We start from the raw sequence: 14,327 nt of genomic DNA on the forward strand, positions 1-14,327 counted from the left end.
CCAGGTATCTGCACAACTCATTTTCTACCTCCTTCAAGTTTGAGCTCAAATGTACCTTCTCAGAGAGGTCTTCTCTGACTGCACTCTTTAAATTTGCAATATCCCAACCCTATTCCAAATAGCGCTCATTATTCCTCTTTCTTCTTTTTTGGCATTTTGGCATAAGCAACTAGGTAGATACTGATGTCATTTACAGAGCTAAGGAAGACTGCAGAAGAAAAAACAGATTCATTTTGTGTTCGATTTTTTTTTGAAGAAAATAATGAATTCTCATTTAACCTTGTTCAACATTTGTGGGACCGTTGTATAGGCAACTGAATGAGCTAGTTTGGAGCTCAATTAAGAACGGTCAGGTCTGGAACTACAGAAAACCTAGTGTAAATTTTACACTGCCAAGAGATAAAAATAGTTCTTGCCTTTACCATACCACAAAACTATTGTTGTTCAATGTCTCTGTCCTATACTTATATTCAGCCATGAAATTTCTTTCACGCCCTCTCTTGTTTGGTGTGGTATTTCTATTTTGTCCTGTTGCTTAATTCAGCCAGATCATATCATCTTATGAGTTAGAATGGAGGGTTATGTACAAGTGGCTAACAGTAATTTGGCTACCTGAAAAGCACATGTCTAACTCCTTCGGCAGAAGTTAAAAGTACTCCAAGGTTAGTCACTCCTGTCTCAGACATTCAACATTGCTTAATGTCTTAATGAAAAACATCAACTCTCAACTCCCTGTCAGCTAAAAATAACAGTAGATTCATAGGCTCCTCTACCAACATTTTTCAAGGTTAACTCCCTGAAAGAAGAAATAGCAAAGGTTTGCTTAAGCCAAGATTTCAGAAGCATTTAGGGGAGGGAAGGAGAAGGTAAAGTGCTGAAAGAGGCAAAAGTAGAGATGTTATTTATATCTTTCTCACGGTATTCTTTTCAAAATATGTAAAAAAGAGTTTAAAATGATTTTGAATGAATTTCCAGTGTGTCCAACACTATTTTAGATGATAGTATTCAACAAAAAGTTGTTGGAAAATCTGCTCATTTGGAATCTTATTTAGGTTTAGCCAAGTGAATGCTGAAAATATGGAGTTTATAATGAGAAGATCTGGATTCAAGGCTGAGTGATTTACTAGCTAAGTGACCTTGAGCCAACCATTTCACCTCTGAAGACTTGCTCTGCCTCCTTCACAAGGATAATTTAAGGGTCAAATGACATAGGGCGTATGCAAATTGCCCTCAATGATAAAGCCCTACGCACACATGTGATCACTATTTAAGAGGATTTTTTTTTTTTTTTGGTCTTGCTGCATGGCTTATGGGATCTTAGTTCCCTGACCAGGAATCGAACCCAGGCTCCGGCAGTGAAAGTGCCAAGTCCTAACCACTGGATGGCCAGGGAATTCCCTAAGAGGAATGATTCTTAGGTGGGGATCTGTGTTAAAATCACCTGGGAAGGCTTCTCTCAGCCTGCTGGTTTCCTTATCTGTAAAGTGGGATAACAATAACTAATTTACTGGTTTAAGAAGAATCAATGAGTAATATTATGTAAAGGTACTTAGCCTCATTCCCAGCACTTAGTAGGGACTCAAACTTGTTTAGGCATATATTTATCTAGCTTTAAGAACTACACAACAGCACACAGTCAAATGTTTACCCAGAGACTGCATTTTTCACGAATACAGTTGGAGTGTCAGTAAGTGGCCAATTACTGACAAGGACAGGAAAGTGAGCACTGGATATAAATCCAGTTTAACACCCTGCTTTTATTTCCATGTGGTGATATACTGTGAGAAAAACAAGTGAGGTCCTTTCTATTTCCTCATCTTTACTCTAATTTTCACCTCTTCCAAAGGAGACTAAGTTTCAAATGGACGTAGTTTAAATCCTTTGCATGGTTCTTGTGTGTCCTTTCAAAAAATAATATGGTCCTTCAGGGTTATTTTTAAGGATGTCAACAGCCTGGTTACTAAGAAAAGAACATCACTTTCACCACGGGTGGAGTAAAGACTGATTTGACATTATTAGAAGTGAACTTGAAGGAGAAAGTAAATTTCCAGGTTTGTTTTCAGATGTTTTCAGGCAGTGAATACGCAAACCAATGAGAAGCTGTAGGAACGTTTAGTGAATGCGGATAGTAGTCAGGCATGATGACTACAAACAAGGGTTTTATTATCAAACTGCCTCGGTTTGAGTTCTGGCTCTATCACTTTCTGAATATGTGATCACAAGCAAATTAAATCTTTCTAAGTTGGTTTCTTTAACTGTAATTGAAAATAAAAATGAAATATACCTCAAAGTTTGTTTTTTAATGAAGATTAAGAGAGATCATGCACGTAAATGCTTAGCAAGTATGCAATAAAAGCTAGCAACGCTAATGATGAGATGAATAGAAAAGGAGCAAATGGTTTTTGATGTGGTTTAAACATTTAAAACTAAATAATCCAAACAATGTATTACAACATGATAATTTATCATCTATTACAGTTATGACCACGGAAAAAAGAAACTTTGGTTAGTCTTTTATCAGAAACAAAAAGAAAAAAATGCACTATTATGAAAAGAGGTATTGGTAATTAAAGAGAAAACATTTCCAATACACTGCAGGTATAGATTATCTGACATATATTGTGCACAGTTCAGGTGACTATCCAGAGAAAGAAAGGTAGAATGAGTGAGTGAGAGAGAAGGGGGAGGAGGACGAATGGAGGGAGGGAGGAAGGAAGGAAGGAAAGGGTAAAAGGAGAAAAAAGACAGGAAGGAATGAAGAAAGAAACTGAAATCAGAGAGGTCCAGAGAAAGGCAAAAGAGACAAGGGGTAGGGGTTTGCCATAAGGGCAGACTAAAACGATTAGGATGACGCAGGTTAGAAATATGAAAGCTAAAAAAGGATGTATTGGATAGTTCTATAATTCAAACATCTGGATAAACCTTGGAAAACCCAGGATATCCTCCACCCTGGAATGTGAAAGAGATACATTTATAAGTATTATAAGAAGATATTATTTTAGCACTTCAGTGCTCTTTCCTGAGTGGTATTCTTAGACCCAATTAGACATCGAGAGGCTCAAGAATATAATAGCGGTTCTGTTTACTTTGTATACACTTGAAATTTTTCATAATAAAAAGTTTTAAAAATTAAAAAAAAGCGTTTCCCCGGTGGTGCAGTGGTTGAGAGTCTGCCTGCCGATGCAGGGGACGCGGGTTCGTGCCCCGGTCCGGGAAGATCCCACATGCCGCGGTGCGGCTGGGCCTGTGAGCCATGGCTGCTGAGCCTGCGCGTCCGGAGCCTGTGCTCTGCAACGGGAGAGGCCACAACAGTGAGAGGCCCGCGTACCGCAAAAAAAAATAAATAAATAAAAAAAAAGAGTGTAATAGGCCACACTGGGCATAAGATTAATTTAAAAGGACAGAAGGCCAGGAAAAAGAGCATGCCAACAGCACAGCCCCAGGCTTTTGTTTTCCCTGGGAATACTCACAGCAGTATCGGGGCTGGTCTTTGGACCCTCAACTGATAGCTCCAATGTGAGAGAATGAGACTACCATGGACAGATCCAATAGCCACCCTAGCTTAGAAGCCATGTCCCAAACAGAAACCAATACCCCTTGTGATAGTCTCAGCTTCTAGGTCCCTGAAAAGGACATGCTTGGTTATGAATTTTTTCACTCAGGGAAGCCCAAAGCTATAGTCCTTTCAGTCCAGACTCAACTTACCATTCAAATGTCATTCTATCATATTCTCATTTTATTACAGCAGTGTTACCTAGTAACATGGCTGACATTCCACCTTCATCAGATTTCCAAGGAACAGAGCTAAAAGCAGCTTAACCCAAGGCCAATTTCCCATGTAAAAGAGAAAAGGGTTTTGTTGAACCTTTCCTCACATGCACAGTGAATCTTAATCTCAGTATCCTACTCCCCAAAATGGTACAAGCAAGAAACTAGAAATGAATGTGGACAAATCCATGAACAGGCTGGCTAGAAATGGCTTATTTTATTTTTTATTTTAAAAAAATTTTTGGCCGCACTGCACGGCTTGCAGGGTCTTAGTTGACTACCTCGTTGTCAAAAAGCATCTAGCCAACAGAAAAAGGTAGAAATAAGCTCTGATGGATGTCCCTTGGGCATTCATTTATTTCATAATCTTGTTACCACTACTTATCAATTTTAAAAGGAGGCGCTTTTCCCATTAAACAAGAAGGACATGGGGCCAGAGAAGAAATATTTGAGAAGCAGCTTGAGGATGCTCTCACATATCCTAAATATCAACAAATCTACATGGGAGTACTGGTTCATAATGGTGAGAATTTAATTAAAGAATATAAATGTCAAGTCTAACTCTAAGATATAAACATGCTCATTTGAAATGATGTTTCTGCTTTATCCTAACTGCAAAGATGACAATAGTACCCAGCTGCCCCAGTTCTGTTAATGAAATTTAAATAATACTGATAGTGGTTTAGGAAAATGACAAGAGTGTGTGTGGCAAAGTAATTTGCTATAGCTGCAACCATTAGGTATATAGTTGAGGCGACTTAAGGAAAGCTCATGAAAACACTAATTAAACTGACAGCAAAGAGGGTTTTTTGTTTTGTTTTCAACATATTTATTGGAGTATAATGGCTTTACATGGTTGTGTTAGTTTCTGCTATATAACAAAGTGAATCAGCTATGCGTATACATATACTCCCATAGCCCTCCCTCTTGTGTCTCCCTCCCACCCTCCCTATCCCACTCCTCTAGGTAGTCACAAAGCACCTAGCTGATCTCCCTGTGCCATGTGGCTGCTTCCCACTAGCTATCTGTTTTACATTTGGTAGTGTACATATGTCCATGCCACTCTCTCTCTCACTTCGTCCCAGCTTACCCTTCCCCCTCCAATGTCCTCAAGTCCATTCTCTACAACTGCATCTTTATTCCTGTCCTGCCCCTAGGTTCTTCAGAACCATTTTTTTTTTTAAGATTCCATATATATGAGTTAGCATACGGTATTTTCTCTTTCTGACTTACTTCACTCTGTATGGCAGACTCTAGGTCCATCCACCTCACTACAAATAACTCAATTTCGTTTCTTTTTATTGCTGAGTAACATTCCATTGTATATATGTGCCACATCTTTATCCATTCATCTGTCGATGGACACTTAGGTTGCTTCCATGTCCTGGCTATTGTAAATAGAGCTGCAATGAAGATTGTGGTACACGACTGTTTTGGAATTATGGTTTTCTCAGGGTATATGCACAGTAGTGGGATTGCTGGGTCATATGGTAGTTCGATTTTTAGTTTTTTAAGGAACCTCCATGCTGTTCTCCATAGCGGCTGTATCAATTTACATTCCCACCAACAGTGCAGGAGGGTTCCCTTTTCTCCACACCCTCTCCAGCATTTACTGTTTGTAGATTTTTTGATGATGGCCATTCTGAGTGGTGTGAGGTGATACTTCACTGTAGTTTTGATTTGCATTTCTCTAATGATTAGTGATGCTGAGCATCCTTTCATGCTGACAGCAAAAAGTTTTAATTTTTATTTCTGTTTACCTGCAATCATTACACAGCAGTGATATGGAGCAAATCAATGAATAGATCTGCAATAGTATACATACTTGTAGTTAAACTCATGTAATTGTGTGGGTTCCAGAGTATTCAGCAGTTTACAGAACTATGTGTTAAGAGTCTGGAATGGGAGTCTGGTTATAGTTCAAAGCTGATTTCAATTAAGTACTGAACAAGTACACAGGACTCTATTGGGATGAGCAAAAATTAACCTCCTTGGGTAAACTGGCTTAATGAGAATGGATAGAGATGTTCTGAAGTATCTTAAATTTGATCAGAGTCCATGTGTCCATTTATGTATTGCTGTTATCCTGAAAGAGGACTGGGAATTTTCACTTCAGAGGTCACTCTCACCCTCTCTTCCCCACCCCCAATTTTACCCAGCCTGTCTCTACCTCAGCTTTTAAAACCCTCACAGATGGGCTTACGGACCCCAGGCAGGAGCCTGGAGGACTCTTAATACGATGACACTGATCAGGCCAAAAATAAGACTTAGTGATATTGACAGGAGGGGGCTCAAAAGGAAATGGCCATCTAATAGGAGTTTCATAGAGAGGAAATAGCAGGAGACAGAGAGAGAGAGAGACAAGCGGGAAGAAATAATTAAAATGAACATTTGAAAGTTCCGAGCTTGAGCCTCTAGACTCAAAGGACCCTCCAAGCGCCAAGTACAACTGACCAAGGCCCAGCAAACCATGAAATTTCAGGACACAATAATAGGGAGATCCCAAAAGCTTCCCAAGACAGCAGGTCATATGTAAAAAAGAGAAGAAAAACATTTTCAGACATGAGAAACTAAAAAATAAAAAACCTACCTCACATACACCCTTTCCCCAGAAAGCTACTGTAGTACATGCTCCACCAACATGAAGCAGTAAACCAAGAAAGAAGAATTCACAGGAGCCAAGGTCAACCAATGGAAACAGGTGAAGGAAATTCCCAGGAAGATGCTGCAGCTGGGCAGGAGAACCAGCGTACAACCTGGTTGGAGCTGGAAGCAGCTCTCCAAGAAAAGAATGGAACTGAGAATTTGATGTTCGACTATTTTGAGAGGAGTTTTAGAGTTACATCAGAAAGTCTGTATTTGTGTTAGTGACTGGATATTTGCAAAACATAACCAAGAAAGGCCTAGAATCCAGAACATACAAAGAAGCTACACACAGATAAATAACTCAGTAGAAAAAACTGGCAAAAGACTTGAATTAGCTTCAGAAAAGAGGAAATCCAAATTAAAACTATAATGAGATGTTACTACAAAACTGACCAAACTAAGTGTTCATGAGGATGTGAAGCAACGGGAATCTTATACACCACCAGCTGAAGAGTACAATGACAGCACTCCAAGGGAAACGGCTTGGTACGATACATGTTATGCAGCGAATCCACTATGAGGTGTACACCCTGGAGGAAGGCATGTACATGTGCTTACTTATGATGGAAATTTACATTCATACTTGTGCAATAATTAAATTATTAAAAATCTTCCTAAATGTAAGTAACACAAGGACAGGGATAGTGGCTCTTCTGTTTCCTCTTGTGCACTATGAATCTCATTAGCTATGCAAGAAATTTTTGTGGAATCAAACTGAACTGGGAAACACTAATACAACAATAGAAAGTTTAGCAGAAAAACCTTTTTAAAAAGGACAGGAGGTGAAAGTTCATAGACCTGTGAAAAATGTTCAATCACACTAATAATGAAAGAAATAAAAATTAAAAACAATAATGAAATACCATTTTTGATATAAAAGGACAAAATTAAAATAATTATAATAAACCTGTAAAAGTATAGTGAGATACATCCTCTCATACATCACTTGTAGAAGTATAAGATGACACACAGATGCATTAATTGTACAATATTTCTGGAAAGCAATTTGACATGGGTTGCGTCTTGAAAATACTGATCCCTCTGACAGCAAAAACTAGTACAATTCCAGTTTTAAGGCTACTTCAAAAATAGAACTAAAAAAGGTGAGATATGATGTATTTACAAACTGATAATTATAAATTAATACAAAATATGAGAAATAACTAAATGAGCAATAATGGGATAAGAGTTAATATATTTTAGGACCTCCATAATACAGGTTATACAAATACTAAAATGTGAGATTTTCAAAGAATTGATGATATCACAGAAAAATGTTAATAATGTTAAGTAAAAATGGCAGAATACAGAACTATATAAAGTACGATCTCAATTCTACTAAATATATATGCGTGCGTGTACATATATGTCTGTATATAGTACATACACATAGGGAAGGTGACAATTGTTATAGCAGAATAGACAGCAGATAGAGTTAACGTTCAAGAGACTAATTATTGCAGTTTTTTTAATCAAGGTTTGTTAAACTTTCTCTACTTTAATATTTAAAAAAGAATCATAATAAATATCTCCATTTACACTTACCAGATCAATATTTTGCATGATATCCTGAAATGAAGGATGTGTTCGAAATTGTTCAAAGAGATCTCGTTTGTAAAGAAGTGCATACACCAAATTTGGATTGTGATGAAGAGAGTTTGTCAGGCAGGAGTTGATGATCTCTAACATCATTCGAATCACTTCTTCAATGACATTTAGGTCTTGTGCCTGATAAAGAAAGAAAATCCCCATATAGAGTCTGTGTGTTTTTCCTTGACACAGAATTAATTAGAATGAGGGCAACTGCTTTGCAATTCAAACAGCATTGGAAAGACCATGCAAAAGAGCTCTTCAAGATTACTTCTGTCAAGAATTTTTACAATTAAGTTTATCAGTTACCAAAGGATTTAAAATCTGTTGAACTTAGTATGGTGATAATTATAAATTTCACATAATAAATTATAGACTTGCCAATCTAGAAGGAAATTTGGAGCTCATTCAGTCCTTTGATTAATAGATCCTAACTTGTACTCTTATCACTGTATCACCCTAAATCATTAGACTTACACAGTACAAAGTGGTGGTAGGGTCTTACCAATTCCAAGAAAAGTGTCTAATTCAGAATATGACCTCATTTTTCTGCACTGTCATTTCAACGTCCATATTTACAGATAAAGAGCCTACTGTTTTGTTTCTGCTTCCTCAGAGTCAATAGCCTTTGGGAATCTGAATGTGAAATAGTTATAAGAGCAAAACTCAAAGTAAGCAATCAGTATCTCCCTTGAAAGAAAGAACAATGGAAAGCAAAAACACAGGTGAATACAACACTTTCCTTCTCCTCTTGAGTTTTCTAAATTATGTTTGACAGCTGAAGCAGAAATTATAACACTGTCTGATGTGGTTCTCAATGGATGTAAAGGAACACCTAAGACAATTACATTATAAACCAGGGAGAGCAAAGGGATTTAAAGAGGGGAAGGTTTCTACATCTCACTTGAACTGGTAAAATGTCAACACGACTAGACTGTGGTAAGTTATGTATGTAAATGCCTAGAGTGAATTTATACAAGGAGATAGTACACACAAAAATACTACTGATATGTCAAAATGGGATTCTAAAAAAATGTTCAAGTATCCACAGGAAGGCAGTCAAATAAGACAGATGAGAAACAAGGAACAAACAGAAAGCAGAAAGTAAAATAGGCAGACTTAAGTTCTAACATATCAATTATTACATTAATTGTATACAGTATAAATACAATAATTAAAACCCAAAGAATGGCAGAGTGGATAAAAAACACATGACCCAACTATATGCAATCTATAAGAAACTTCAAATATAAAACTCACTTTAAATAAAGTTAGATAGAAAGTAAAAGAATGGAAAAAGATATAACATGCAAATATTAATCTAAAGAAAGTAGGGATGGCTATATTAATATCTGATAAAGTACACTTCACTTCAAAGACTGTATGGCCTACAAAATAAAAAATACTAGCTGGTGTCTTACAGAAAAGTTTACCACCCCTGGTCTAGCAGACAAAAAGGTATACTTGTTTCCATACAATTTACCTCCACCTATATTGTTTTAACCATAATGTCCAGCATTCAATCAAAATTTATGAGATAAACAAAAAGCAAGTAAAAACAATCCATGTCCAAGAGACAAAAGTAATCAGCAGACCCAGAGATACACAGATACTGAAAATATCAAATAGGGAATTTAAAAGAATTATGATATACAAAATCTACTATGAGTCTATAATATGCTTGCATTGATGGGGAATTTTAGCAGAGTTGAAAACTATAACAGGGAACTTCTCTGGTGGTGCAGTGGTTAAGAATCTGCCTGCCAATGCAGGAGACACGGGTTCAAGCCCTGGTCTGGGAAGATCTCACATGCCACAGAGCAACTAAGCTTGTGTGCCACAACTACTGAAGCCTGTGTGCTCTAGGGCTCATGTGCTACAACTACTGAGCCCACTTGCTGCAACTACTGAAGCCCGTGCACCTACAGCCCATACTCCACAACAAGAGAAGCCACCACAATGAGAAGCCTGTGCACCGCAACGAAGAGTATCCCCCCACTCACGACAACTAGAGAAAGCTCACATGCAGCAACGAAGACCCCATGTGGCCAAAAATAAAATTTAAAAATTACAAAAAAAAAAAACAACTATAAGAAAGTAACACGTGGAAATGTTAGAATTAAAAAAAAAAGGTAATAATAGCAGTAAAGAATATCTAGATAGGTTCAACAGTAGACTTGAAAGAATCTTTTAGAGATAATGGCTGAGCATTTTTTTAAAATAACAAAAGAATCAAACAACAGATACAAGAAGCTCAGAATAACTCCAAAGTATTCCCTAAACAACCCCCCCACCCATACAACAAAAAACCACACAACTAGATGCATCATATTCAAACTACTGAAGACCAAAGAGAAAGAGAAAATCTTGAAGGCAGCCCAAGGAAAAAACAGATTAAATACAGAGGCACAAAGCTAAGAATTACAGTAGACCCCTCATGAGAAATTATGCAAGCCAATCTAAATGAAGCAGCATCAATAAAGTGTTGAAATAAGAGTCAAGCAAGAATGCTATCACTAGCAAAAATATCTTTCAAATAGGAAGGTAAGATAAATACTTTCTCAGACTAAAAAAAGTTGAGATAATGTATTACTTGTACACCCACACTATAAGAAATGTTAAAGGAATTTCTTCAGACAGGAGGAATATGAAACTAGACAGAACTGTAGATCTACACAAGGAAATAAAGACATTTTTATTTTAAATCATTCTAAAGGAAAACTGATTCCAGAAACAAAACAGTAACAATGTATTATAGGTTTATACGTGTAAAACATGTAAAATTTATCAAAATGTCCTTCTACTAATGGGCATCCAATTTATTTTGTTTCCTTGTTTCCATAAACAAGGCTGCAATAAGCATCCTGGTAGCTCTGTTCTTATATATGGGCACTCTTGTTTCTCTGGGAGATTCCAGGAGAGGGATGGCTGAAAAGGTTGTGTTTGTAATGTTAATAGATGTTGCCAGACATTGCATAAGGAGCTATAACAACCCATTTACAATGACAATGTAGGAAAGCTCCTGCTCTCATTTTCTCATGAACAAGTGTAATTGTTCTTTTTAATATTCATTGCCTGAAAGAGTCATCAGTTTTTAATAACATTATATCACAATTTCCCGTAGTGATTAAGTATTTATCAATTCCTCTGAGTGATTCTTGTATTCAAAATGACTGTAGGTTCATGATTGGCCTCTTTTTAAAAACGTTATCATTATGTATTGCTTCTCTTTATTCATAAGTGTATGTTTTACTGATATTAATATTGCTGGGACTTCTCTGGTGGCGCAGTGGTTGAGAATCCACCCACCAATGCAGGGGACATGGGTTCGATCCCTGGTCCGGGAAGATCCCACATGCCGTGGACCTACTAAGCCTGTGCACCGCAACTGCTGAGCCTGCACTCTAGAACCCTCGAGCCACAACTACTGAAGCCTGTGGGCCCTAGAGCCTATGTGCTGCAACTACTGAGCCCACGTGCCACAACTACTGAAGCCTGTGTGCTCTAGGGCCCGCGTGTCACAACTACTGAGCCCACGTGCTGCAACTACTGAAGCCCATGTTCTGCAATGAGAGAAGCCACCGCAATGAGAAGCCTGTGTACCGCAACGAAGAGTAGCCCCTGCTCGCTACAACTAGAGGAAGGCTGCGTACAGCAATGAAGACCCAATGCAGCACCCCCCCAAAAGAAATATATATATATATAAATATAATATATATATAATATATATATACCATCTTTATTTTGTTTAGCATTTGCTAGGTATATCTTTAATTTTCAAACTTTCTGTGTTACTGAAAACAAATACGGTTAAAAACAACTATGCTGCTAGGCTTTATAATTTTTAAATCTAATCTAATAGTCTGACTTTTGAGTTTAATTCACTTACATTGTTATTACTGATATCTTTGGAATTTATTCCTACCATCTTGTTTTGTGACTTTATATCAGTAATCTATTGCTGTATAACTAACTACAGGCATACCTCATTTTACTGCACTTCACAGATAACTGTGTTTTTTTACAAATTGAAGGTTTGTGGCAACCCTGCATTATCAGATGATGGTTAGCAGCTTTTAGCGATAAAGTAATTTTTAATTAAGATATGCTCATTTGTTTTTTTAGACAGTGTGTTATTGCATACATAATAGACTTAGTGTAAACATAACTTTTATATGCACTGGGAAACCAAAAGATTTGTGACACACTGTATTGTGATATTCGCTTTATTGCAGTGGTTTAGAACCGAACCTGAAATTATCTCCAAGGTATGCCTGTTCTTCGAAGCTTAGCAGCTTAGAATAGCAATAATCATTTGTTTTGCTAACAATTTGGGCTGGCCTTGGTGGGAACAGTTTGTCTCTGCTCCATACGCTTCACATGGGGCTGCTTGAGTGGCGGTTGGAGAGTCTACTTCTATGACAGCTCTCTATCATAATATGGCTGGCAAGTTGGTGCTGGCTGTGAGCTGGGGGCACAGCTGTGGGTGGGGACCAGAGCCTTTGATTCTTCTTTGCATGGTCTCTTCTGGGCTGCATGAGCTTCCTCACAGGTTGAAGGTTCCAGGAGATTCAATGTTGGAAATCACTTACTGTCACTGCCATTTAGTGTTACTACCAAATGGTGCCACACACAATTTACTGAGGAGTGGCAAAGTTCTAGAAGAGCACGTGAAGCAGAAGATGTTGTGGCCGTCATCTCTGGAATGTATAACCTGCCATATTTTTTTGCCATCCTTTATAAGTGTACCTCTTCCAAACCTGTCTTCCCTTTCCAGCTTCTGTTGAATTAATAAAGCTTTTTGTTATCCTGGCCCCTCCTTTTCCTCTCTGCTGGTTTACAGGCTAAAGATAGCATTTCTATTCTTATAGAGGTAGCCCTTAAAATTTTAACATACACATCCAACTTTAGAAATACTGCTGTCTACCTCCTGAACAAGATCTAAGGAGGTTAACATACTTTCGCTGCTCCTTGAACAGCAAGCCCCTGACTCCATTCTTCCTTGTTTTGTTACAGTAGCTTAGATTTTTAATTTCATCTTTTAAAAAACCCCATAAATTGGTTTTTAAAAAGTCAATGGTTAACTAAATTTACATATGAATTTCAGTGTACACCACTCTTTCTTGCATTCCACTTCTTTACAGATCTATTCTTCTTCTATTTGAAGTACATCCTTTAGTAGTGCTTTCAGTGAAGTCTATGGCTAATAAACTCTTTTAGTCCTTGTGTGGTTGAAATATGTCTTGATTTTGCATTCACTCTTACATTATATTTTAACTATATATAAATAAGAATTATAGTTAGAATTACAGTTACTTTCTTCTGCACTTTAAAGATATCGGTTCACTTTATTCTGGCATCTATTTCTGTCATGGAGAAGTTTACTGCAAACCTAACTACTGTTCCCCTGTAGAAAATCTTTTTGATAGCTTTTAAGATTTACTTTTTTATCCTTTAACACTCTTGAGTTTCACGACCATGTGTTTAGGTGTTGATTTATCTTTATGTATCCTGCTCAGTATACAGAGCATACTTTTCATCTGACAACCTAGTCTCTTCCATAAAGATAATTTGGATAATTTTTTCTCATTACCTTCCAATTTACTAACCCTTTTTGATAGTACCCACTTTAGAACTTATTTTGTCTACCGAGCTTTCAATTTTAATGACTATAGTTTTCATTCTAAGCTTTCTAATTGAATAGTTCTCTGAGTCATGTTCTTATTTCATTTCTCCCTGTTTTTATTTCATTAATTATTTATTCATCTCAATGAATATTATATCCTTCATTTATCTTTGAGGGTATTAAAAATACTTAGAGTGCTTTCAAAATTATCCTATTAAATTTTAATTCTCTTTGGATAAATTTACCTTACTTATGATCATGACTATGTTCATGACTGTCTTTCTTAGCATTAAGTTAGATTTTGGCATGTATTTGGAACTTTGGTTGTGTAGGCTCATCTGATGTAGCTTAATCCCCCCAAATCTACAGGTCATGCAGCAGCTTCCTAGAGCCCCCAGTCTGAAACTAGGTCTCACTGTTGGTATCTCAGGGCTGCTGCCCTGCAGTCACATTGAAGGCAGTATAGGCAGGGTCCGTCACCAAGCCACATCCCTCACAACGGGCTCAAGATCCCATCGTGAAGCTGGTTCTGTGTCCTCCCACCTCCCTAGGCTTAGAACTTAATCGTCATTATTAGTACTTCTATTCAGGCTCTTTACAGTAAGTGGTCTATTCCAGCTCTCAGTTTCTAGCAGGGAACCTGGCACTAGCATGCTGCCTCTCACTGGGCCTCTTAGTGCTACGCCTGCCCTGCAGC

General features: G+C 37.5%; 1 protein-coding gene across 2 annotated transcripts in view; it reads right to left on the bottom strand.

Annotated features, from left to right (window-relative positions):
* The window catches only part of DYM (dymeclin), a 372,239-nt gene that overhangs the window by 69,573 nt on the left and 288,339 nt on the right, over positions 1-14,327 (bottom strand). Inside the window, exon 15 of one of the 2 annotated variants that reach the window (XM_019937032.3) lies at positions 7,960-8,142. The exons of the other annotated variant lie outside the window; for it this stretch is intronic. Within the exon in view, the coding sequence (XP_019792591.1) occupies positions 7,960-8,142 (183 nt within the window). The remainder of the gene's footprint in view (positions 1-7,959; positions 8,143-14,327) is intronic. 2 annotated transcript variants of the gene reach the window in all.

Source organism: Tursiops truncatus, chromosome 13 (assembly GCF_011762595.2).
Source record: "Tursiops truncatus isolate mTurTru1 chromosome 13, mTurTru1.mat.Y, whole genome shotgun sequence".
Lineage (NCBI taxonomy): Eukaryota > Metazoa > Chordata > Mammalia > Artiodactyla > Delphinidae > Tursiops > Tursiops truncatus.